At 42.3% G+C, this 9,928-nt stretch overlaps 1 protein-coding gene across 1 annotated transcript; it reads right to left on the bottom strand.

Annotated features, from left to right (window-relative positions):
• Positions 1 to 211: 211 nt before the first annotated feature.
• itfg2 (integrin alpha FG-GAP repeat containing 2) lies at positions 212 to 9,928 on the bottom strand. Its single transcript, XM_023419367.2, has 12 exons — positions 9,509 to 9,928; positions 8,930 to 9,025; positions 8,793 to 8,834; positions 8,518 to 8,695; positions 8,255 to 8,394; positions 7,331 to 7,479; positions 7,155 to 7,249; positions 6,965 to 7,018; positions 5,720 to 5,811; positions 5,131 to 5,248; positions 4,048 to 4,221; positions 212 to 370 (listed from the first exon to the last, which is right to left on the bottom strand). Exons 1-12 carry the CDS (start codon positions 9,602 to 9,604, stop codon positions 303 to 305), a joined length of 1,302 nt encoding a protein of 433 aa, XP_023275135.1. The 5' UTR covers positions 9,605 to 9,928; the 3' UTR covers positions 212 to 302.

The following is a 9,928-nucleotide window of genomic DNA, read 5'->3' as shown; positions in this document are numbered from 1 at the left end:
CAGCAGGTTAAACTGCATCGAGTTCCTCCTGCATTGTGTCTGTTCTTTTTTTTTTTTCATCCTCTCTCAGCTTTGTGTAAAGAAACCCAGGGAGGCAGAATACCAACGACGAGAGGCAGTGTGTACATCTGTGATTACAGCCAGCGGCGAGCAGATCCGAAACCTGAACCTGACGCGTCTTTCTGCAGGGAACACAAATAACAAGACGGGCTGCACGGGAGACGGACAGTCAGTGTTTATTAACAGAGTATTTACAGTCGGGGAGGAAAGCAGAGACGGCAGCGTGTTGATGTGTCACTGTGTTACGTCTGTGAATCCTTATAGAGGATGTTTGCCACCAGTGATCTCACTGTCGCCGTGTCCTCTGCGTCTGTGGAGGGAAAACACGAAATGTGACAACGACCATTGACACGGGACACTCAGTGTGAGACCAGATAAAGATTATGAGGGCTTTTCTTAACAGTTAGGAAGCCAGAAAATATCCAAATATAAGTAGAAGGTGAACACTCACACTCACTCTCTTTAGCCATGCTAGATGCTCTAGGGATCAAAATGTCTCAACTACTTTTTCAGGAATTTTTCTGCAGACATTCATGTTCCCCTCAGGATGAACTGTAGCAACTCTGATCCCTTAACTTTTCCTCTCGTGCTTTCATCGGGTCAAAGTTTCGATTTGTCCAAAATAACTGCAAAAACCACATTTTCATGAGCCTCAGCTGTGCTTTGTGTCAGTTGCTAATGTTAGCATGCTAACAGGCGACACTGCCCACCTTCACCTGTGCTGTACTGTTTGTCAGGTTCAACTGACTGACCCAAATATACGTTGGTAATGTGCAGGAGAGAGGAGACGCTCCCTTCATCACTCAGCTGTTTAAAGCTCCTGCAGACCAGACGTTTATTTCCCGCCTTCAGTCCTGCTCTTTACTTAATGGATTGATTTTCACCCTTTTTTTTTTTTTTGCATTTGCATCACTCGTCACATCCATAGTGAAGTCGTTACCTCTCTTGCAATGTGAATCTAATTTTAATACAAGCTGAACACGCGCAGCAGCTGCTTCACACTAAAAAACAGTAGCACCTTCTTCTTTCATGCATTTCATCTCAGAAATGTTTCAGCTGACTTTGAATAACAAAAGAAGTGAAATGTTAGACACCCTGTGGGGGTTTTAATCACGAGTTACACTACGAAGCGTTGTTTTTACCAGTGGGTCCACAAATTGTTCTTATGCATAACACTATATGCACGAGGACAAATGTTCTGTCTTTGATGTCTTTCTATGTAAAAACTTATTCTATTTTGATGATTTATTGTTTTATTTATTATTTTATTATTATTCCATCTCATTTTACATGAATGTTTTTCATTTTACTTCAATGCTTTTCACATTTTTATATTCATCTTATGTAACACATTTCTTTGTTGTAAAGCACTTTGTGCTACATTTGTCGTCTGAAAGGTGCTATACAAATAAAGTTTATCATCATTATTACCATTATTATTATTATTATTGTTATTATTAATAATAATAATAATGTTGTCAAAAGAGACACTGGTTGTCTCATGGATTAGGCCTCATGTACCACTGGAATCATTTACTGTGAAGCAGCTGCAGATTAACTGAGGAAACTACCAGCATTAATATATTAGAGTGGATCCACAGTGAATCTCATTCCCTGGCTAAACATCTACTTTTGTAGGCACTAATGTTGTGGTCAGTCATTGCCTACAGGACCTGCTTACAGGTCATTGCTTACCTGGCTCTGCTCAGCACTATCTCTGACACGCTCATTTTCTCAAGTCGAAAAACTAGCAGATGACTGAACTTCCTCAATCACCAATAATTGAAAGGCAACGAGCGCGTAGAAAGAGCTGTCCATATTTAGAAACCTTCTCACGTTGCGATGGAGAACTGACAAGACTCTTGGTAATCACCCTTTGGCTAAAGGGCGGTTATTAAGGCGAATGAACAGCGGGGAAGAGGCTGAGAGCGACTGCTGACATTTCTAGGAGGTCAGGGCGAGGCAGCGAAACGCAGCTAACACCTACAGTAGGATTTTCCACCTTCGTTTCCCGTGACTTTTATTGTTCGCTTTCCGTTTGTATTAATGAACCTCAAGCTATTTTTTGACAGCAATTTGGTCGCCTGAATGGTAGACAGAGATTTGACACAAAGCCAAATATCCTCTCCCACACACACACACACACACACACACACACACACACACACTCCACATATCAAACATATTTTTACACTATTATTTGTCCTCGGATGTCTCCTCTCCTCTCTCTCTCTTTCCTTGTCCCTAGGCTGCTACATCAGACATTTTCCACGGCGGGTTGGGTAACACGCCTGTGAAATCATCGTCGAAAGAAACACAACAGGCCCAGAGGTTGAATTATTAACACAGGCAGCAGGAAGCTACGCTAACACCCACTAACAAGCACAAAAAAAATAAATAAATAAAAATCAGCTGGAACTTGCATTTTCATCTGCGATTACAATGCTCCAGCAAATCCTGTTTGTGAACATCTTTTTCTTACTAAACAGGCTTCCACTCATTTCACAGCGCCTTCCTGACACGAGGAGCTCGACTCGCTGGTCATCCATGCAGACCGAAAGGCGCGGGCTAATTTGTAATTTAATCAGCCTTTCCCTCTCTTGTGAAAACATTTTATATCCGACACGCACAGAGACCGAGAACACACGAGGACGGAGGAGAGATTAATGTTCTACCACAAAAGGGACATTAACAAAGGAAATTAACAGGAAATAAATAACCATTGTGCGCATTTACAATCATTAACCCAAGTTATTGACTTGGTTAAACATTGTGTTGGGAAAGTGCCTGAACTGCAGAGGCACAAATTTCAGATACGAAGCAAAGAGTCAGAGAGCGGCATCCTTGTCTTCTCAGCTCTGTTCACTGACCTGCCGTGGATTTATATACATTTGGAGGCAGAGAGGAAAGCATTGGATTAGAGGCTCTCTGAATCAGTTCCCTCACTGGCCTCTTCCTGTACGTGCACATGTTGCCACCTTTTAGATTTTAAATATATCAAACCCTGTTTTTTTTTCCAGCAATAGCATTAATATTCAATGTATTTTATCACCTCTTTATATATTTTGTATTTTTCTGCCATGATAACGGGTTGATATAGAAAACACGCAGCGCTGTTTGACCTCTCATTCAGGAAAGAGTATTTGTTTATAATGTTGTTTATGTAGCTGCACTGTGGAATAATTCAGGCAGCAGACACGATGTGACTAATGACAATGAAGTGATTGATAACACTGATTCACAACTTTGTGCACTGCTGTTTATATATATATATATATATATATATATAATATATATATGCTCCTTCCTGTCTGGGCTGCTTCTCACCAAACCACTAAAGTAAACTTTGCCCAGTAGATTTCTGTCTGACTGCAGCGTAAGGACGTGTCAGAGTTGCGTTATGTCACTGCTGACAGTTGCTGCTGCTTTACATTAAAAGCGTCCAACTAACAAAAACACAGGGAGTCTTTTATTGTGAAGCAGCTGCAGGAAATGCATCGTCAGTAATAGAAACAAGCAGGAGTATATGCAGCACGCCATCATATATCGCAAGTGCAGTTGTGCGAGTTTGTTTGGCTGCGCTGTAAACACAGTCACCAGAATTTGTGAATTCTGTTTGTTGTTTTTAAACTCAAGAAGAAATGGTGACGTGTTCTCCTCAATCACTCGTCTGTTCCACTTATCAACAATTCTGTTTGTGCCTGTGACTCCTGCACGAAGCCCTTTTAAAAAGTCGCCAGCAAGCAGGATGTTGTTAGTGAAGTCTGTCGTGTCATCATTTTCCTCTCCCCTCGTCATTAATATTCGGGTCCGAGTGTCGCAGCTAAATGGCAGACGAGTTGACTTCAAAACAGTCGCAGTCGTCCCGTCGTCCAATTACAACAACAAACAGAGGAGACGTCAGTGTGAATTTAATTGGGGGGACGGGGGACGGGGGGGACTGAATCAGCTTCCTAATTAATGACTCGGCGTGTCTGCTGTACTCACCGACTCCCAGCGCCTTCAGGTGGTTTTTAAACTCGGGTTTCTCCTCCAGGACCCGCAGCATGTTCGTGGACTCCATGCGCTCCAGCTGCACCTTCCAGTAGATGTGGATCTTGTTGTTGAAGCTCACATACACGAGGCAGGGGGTGTTTTTACCCTCCTTACATGTGTACTGACCTGCAACCGCACACGCAAACACATAAATAACCCTCGAATTATGTATATAACACACAGCTAGGCCCAACAGCAGCAATCCTCTGCTGCATGGCTACTAGTGTGTGACTCTGTGCTAAATCCAGCTTCTGCACAAACAGAGAAACCAGTCTAATCTGTTCTAATGATCGCACAGAGCAGACAGGGAGCAGATTGGAGTGGTGGACTCTTTTCATGCACATAACACTCTCTGGGTGCGACAAAACACGACTCAGTGGAATGGGGAATATCAAGGTCTCTTGTCTCTTTAATCCACTTACTACAGCACATGTCACATTAGCTCTCTCAGATAAACTGTGGCCTGTTCAAACCCTGCAGAGAGATGTGAAAGGACAGAGGAGGAAGAGCAAAAAAAAAAAAAAAAAAAGAGAGAGTGAATCTGCAGCTCAATGTTTCCACCTAGTGGTGTCATGTTAGAAATTCAAGCCAAACCCAGAAAGGTGACAGGCCTCTGAACATCTGCTGCAGGGGCATGAGGATTCAGGATGATTGGGCAAAAAAAAAAAGAAAGATGAATAATAATGATATAAATTTAAAGGTTATTTTAGTGGTAATAGTCTTGAATTTGGAAATCTATGCTGCAGTTTCCCTCATCACTCTCTGTGACGAGAGAGTGAAGCTTCAGTTTCTAGTTTTGTTTTTGATGCCTCTCTCATTCTCCTATCCAGGCTTATCTGTCCGAGTCCCACCTGTGCCTGAATCTACATGATGAGTTAACTCGCCTTTAAATCTGTACTGTCATTGTCAATAACAAAATTATCCATGATGCAAAAAAAAAAGGATGGGAAGCCGTGATCCACAGTAGAAAAGGGAAGCGTGCACTATTAAATCTAATCTGATACATTAAGGGGAGAGAAACATGAGGCGTTTCACCGGCACAGAAAGCGTTGACGTTCTCATCGAACTGGAACCGCACTACCGTCCGATTGTGGTCGATGATGTAGGTTTGACCGTCCCAGGCGCAAGCGACCACCTCCTCTCTGCCGTCGCCCTGGAGGCCGACAGACATGTACATGCTCGGTGTCGGGCGGGTTTGGTTCATACACACACAGGTTTCTTCTATCCAAGATGTATCTGGAAATTTTCCTGTATCACTGTGTGTTTTGTGCGTTGTTTTTTGTTACTGTGTTACTTGTATTTTCTTGTGGAGTTTTGTGTATTTTACAGGCTGATTGAGGAGCAGGCGTTCGGATTAGCCCTGTAAGATCTTTAAAAACCTGTTTTGTTTATTTTATCTTTCTCTATTATTTAATTATTGGATATTTTCTTCTACTTTTATTCTCTGTACTTTTATGCCTGATGTTAAGCACTTTGTAACTTTATTTTGAAAGGTACTTTTTAAATAACATTTGATTATTTTTAAATGAAAACTAAATTTGTTGATTAAATGGAAAAAAAGAACAACCAATAAATTGATAATAAAAACAAAGGTGAGGTTGCAGCTCTACAGAAACAGACTCACAGTGACGTCGAGCTTCTGCAGGGCGAAGAGCTGGTGATCCACCTGCACTGACCACAGCAGCTGCTCCGAGCTGTCCATCAACTTCAGGGTCCCTTAAACATGTGAAGACAAAAACAGATGTGAAAACAGCATTAAAGGACAGTGCTGACTATTCAAAAAAAAGAAAAAAAGAAAGTAAGGTTTAACTGCTATTGAAAATAAAGAATAAATCAGTAAATACTCCAGATCTGTTCAAATTTGCTTCCTGAGAAATATTGTGAGAAATTTGCTTTTCACTCATTTCACAAAGAAAATAACTTGTGTCCGACTTTTTATAAAAAGGGAAACGGCAGAAATGAAAAAGTAAGAATCTCTTCCACAGACAAATAAGATTCTGTAACTAAGAGCACGACACAATGAGTTTAACCTCGAGTTCAGTCACATCTTTGTGCCAATAATGTGAGACTGAGAATATCAGTGCTGACACTTTCACACTGTGCTGTTCTTGAAAACTAATACCTGAGATGATGATGATGATGATGATGAACAGAACAGAACTGAAATACAGCCAGTAATAGTAGTTGTAATATCTTACTATTCTGTGGTTATAACTTTAAAAACTCCTCGTGGTGAAATGATGTGTTTTCTCTCAGTTGGCTCGTCGTGGTGTCGGTATGAGAGAGATTGTGTAAGTAAAGCTGCCAGCGATGATAATCCCACTGGATCCCCTCTTCTTTAAATATTGATCGACTCTCCAGCTGCTGTGCGAGCTGTTTGCCAGTTATCAGCTGCTGCCAGGAGGATCTGCTCCATCAGCTAACAGCCACCGACCAACGCCGCGGGGTCCAGCACTCCACCTGTGGCACTTATATTGCTCCTTACACAGCAGGAGACTCTCAAGATATATGGCGCACACTAATTCACCCTTTACCTTGTTAAAGAAACCCCCCCGTGTTGACTGATTAGATAAGGCTGCTTCAACATCTGCTCCAGAAGAAGGAAAAACACGACACCTTCTCTGCGTTAAGTTCTGCTCCAGTTCATGTTCACACTGGATTTTTAAGGACAAGTAAAGATGAAGTCACAGAGACTGACATTTGATGACCGTTGCCCTGCATCATCAGCACGACATGGACCCCACGGGGAAAGGCTGTCAGCGAATGGTGCAAAACATTTTCCGTGCATTATGTGTTTATTTCCCTACTAAGTTAGTAACAAACGTTTGCATATGACATCATATCTACCGTCACAAACTCCTGCACTTACCGTCTAAAGTGCAGAGAGCGAAGAGGCCACATTTAGAAGATTCCTCTTTTGAACCTGATGGAAAACAGGGATCAGGCGTCAAAACTTATTCTCCACATTTTTTAGATCTAGTTTTATGATTACATCCCTTCTTCAGAGGATAAAACTAACTTGGTGTTCAGCAGAAGAAAACCAGCTGACTGTTTGGTACCTTTGCTTATGCTGCCAATGAGATGAGTGGAGACATTCTTGTTGTGTATCCGCCCGGTGGTCAGATGGAGAACTACGTCTCTGGAGGGCCCCTCGCTGCGAGCAGAGAAATCAGAGCTTGAAGTCACTGTAACCAATGACACTTTAAATCGACACGAGTGTCACGACAGGGTCTACCTCCCCGGGGTGGCAGGGGCGTCTTCTCCGGAGCCGGAGGAGTCCTGCTGCGTCCAGGAACAGAGCAGGATGGCGTAGCCGCAGCCCGGCTGAGACACCATCAGCTCTGGGAGACCCTCCGGACCTGGGTTCACCGACAGACTGTCCACCTGCAGCACAGACGACATCATTACACTCTGAGGTTTCAACTGTGTGACACTTGAATAACAACTGAACTGAATTTATCTTTTTATAATGTTTTTTTTCTGTAAGATTATATTTCTGTAAAATGTACAAAGTCAGCATCAACCTTATTTCCTAGATTATATTTTTCTATTTTAACTCATTTTATTCTTTGTATTGAATTAATGTATTACTCTCTGTGTTAAGAAAAGTGCCAGATGAATAATGTTATTATGGGGAAAGGTGGTTATCCAGGAAAGGAATAGTTTGGCATTTTGGGAATTATGCTTATTGGCTTTAATGAAAAGAGTTAAATGGGAATCTGATGCGTTAAAAATGCGACGCTATAGCCTGTGGACAGTTAGCTTATCTTAGCTTAGCATAAAGATTGGAAACAGCTCTCTACGTGTCTTCAAGCACCTTTAAAGCTCACGAACATGTCTGATCGAAATCTAGAAGAAAACAAATATTTCTAAAAGAAATGTAGAACTGTTCCTTCAACTGCTTTGACTGTACAAAACCGTGTGTCCTATCTGTGTTAGAAACATAACGTCTTGATGCAGTGATGTTCAGTAATGTTCAGTTTACACATGTTGGGATTATCAGGAATCTTAAAGTGGATCATAAGAGATAACCACGAATACCACTGGTAATAATAAATGTTATAATTAAATCTAGATCACTGCAAGCTAAACAATGTTATTCATCTTGTTGAAAATAAAAATTCAGCTTGAGGGACTTTCTGTAAAGTTGTAGTGTTACCTGCCCCTCCAGAAGCCACTTCTTCAGCAGAACCAGCTGAGCAGATCCCAGGTCTGAGCCGTCAGACGGCTCCTCCCAACGGAAAGCTCGCACCACCCGGTCTGTGTAGCCCACCACCAGCTCACAGCGTCCATCACCATCTGCACACACACACACACACACACACACACACACACACACACACACACACACACACACAGTAGTCAGACTCGAAAGCACAATACACAGGACGCACATACGTGACCACAGAGCTAAACATTTACCGATGTCACTGATGAGGATGACTTTGGTGTTGGCGGGAATGTGCTGGGTGAAGAAGGGCTTCTGGTCGTCAGAGGACAGGAATTCATGCTGACTGGATGAATCTGCTTTGTTTGCAGCGGCGGCTGTCAGGTCAAAGAGGTGGAACCAGCCCTCTGCACCCACAGCGACCACCAGGTTCTGACAAGCAGGAAAAAAACAAAACAATGTTAGAAACATAACGACCTGAAGATCCGTGACATGGTGCTGCCACTCGTTTACCATTTCACTTCCTTACCTTTCCTTTGTTGCAGACGTCTCCAATTGCAACACAGGTGAGCTAGAAAACCAAGACACACCGTATGAGTAAGAGAAGCAAACTCACTGTGTGAAATCACAAGCTTTTAACCCCAGTGATGTTGTTTCTGTACTGACCATGCCCACACAGGTCCTGGTGATCCAGGGTTTGCAGTCATCATTCTTATACACAAGCAGCTTTCCACTGGTGTCTCCTACAACCAGCTCGTTCAACTACAATGAATGGAGACAGACATCTCGTTAAAGGAATAGTATCTTGCGACTACAGCTGTTAAAGCACTGTGCAAAAATAACCTGAAAATTGTTGTTAATCATGGTTTGGATCTGTACATTGCTTTGGACAACATCTAATTTCTCTTCTGGTTTCCAAACAAATGATAAACTGTGGAAGGGAAGCCATAAAGCAGCATATGCACACCTCAATGTTGTGTCAGGTGTGTTTGCAAGAAGGCAATAACAATATCAAAAACAGGAAGCACTCAAAAGTCTTGCAGTGTAAAGTTCTCCCATGCATTTTCTTAAATCTGCATTCACTCAATCGACATATTTTCTTCATTGTTTGCATACACTGCTAAACAACCACGAATTCAGAGGAAATATTAACGCAGCTCTGGGTGTAACAGACTGTTGGGAGAAATTTTTCATGAGCTGTGAACAGATTAACCTGGAATTAAAAAGTGAAGTTAGTGTAATTACCGAGTCGTTGTCCGCGTCTCCCAGACAGATCGCATGAGGAAACAGAGTCCCTGTGAAATCCAAGCTGACCCGCTGGGCATAGTTTAAAGACCGCATAGCTACTACTGCTGGCTAAATTAAACCGCGTATAAAACCTATATAAAACCGCAGAGTCACCCTAAACATTTGGGGAACTTCTTAGCTCGTGTGTTGATAGCTAGCTTAGCTACCGTCAGCGCTCCAAAGCCGAGGCGGAGACGCTAAAGCTAACGTTAGCCTTGCGTAGAAAGTGCGATATAACACAACTAACTGCTTTTTAAAACACGTCTTCGTCGACTTAAGTTAAAAAACCTACAAATATTGTCATGGCGAAACAGGTGTGCAGCTGCTAGCTGTTGACATACACACACGCCACTTCGTAGTAAACAAAACCATGTGAAC

Source organism: Seriola lalandi, unplaced genomic scaffold, assembly GCF_002814215.2.
Source record: "Seriola lalandi dorsalis isolate HSWRI2012SDOR001 ecotype SW California unplaced genomic scaffold, Sedor1 jcf7180002054599, whole genome shotgun sequence".
NCBI lineage: Eukaryota > Metazoa > Chordata > Actinopteri > Carangiformes > Carangidae > Seriola > Seriola lalandi.
Note: the sequence above shows the minus strand (reverse complement) of the source record. Positions and strands in the feature narration are given on the sequence as shown.

Excerpts from the sequence above, each read along its gene's own strand:
- itfg2 (XM_023419367.2), bottom strand. The coding sequence starts at position 9,604 with ATGCGGTCTTTAAACTATGCCCAGCGGGTCAGCTTGGATTTCACAGGG. Across the intron at positions 9,026-9,508 it reads GAGACGCGGACAACGACTCG|TTGAACGAGCTGGTTGTAGG; the intron begins GTAATTACACTA and ends CATTCATTGTAG. Across the intron at positions 7,019-7,154 it reads CATTGGCAGCATAAGCAAAG|GTTCAAAAGAGGAATCTTCT; the intron begins GTACCAAACAGT and ends GTTTTCCATCAG.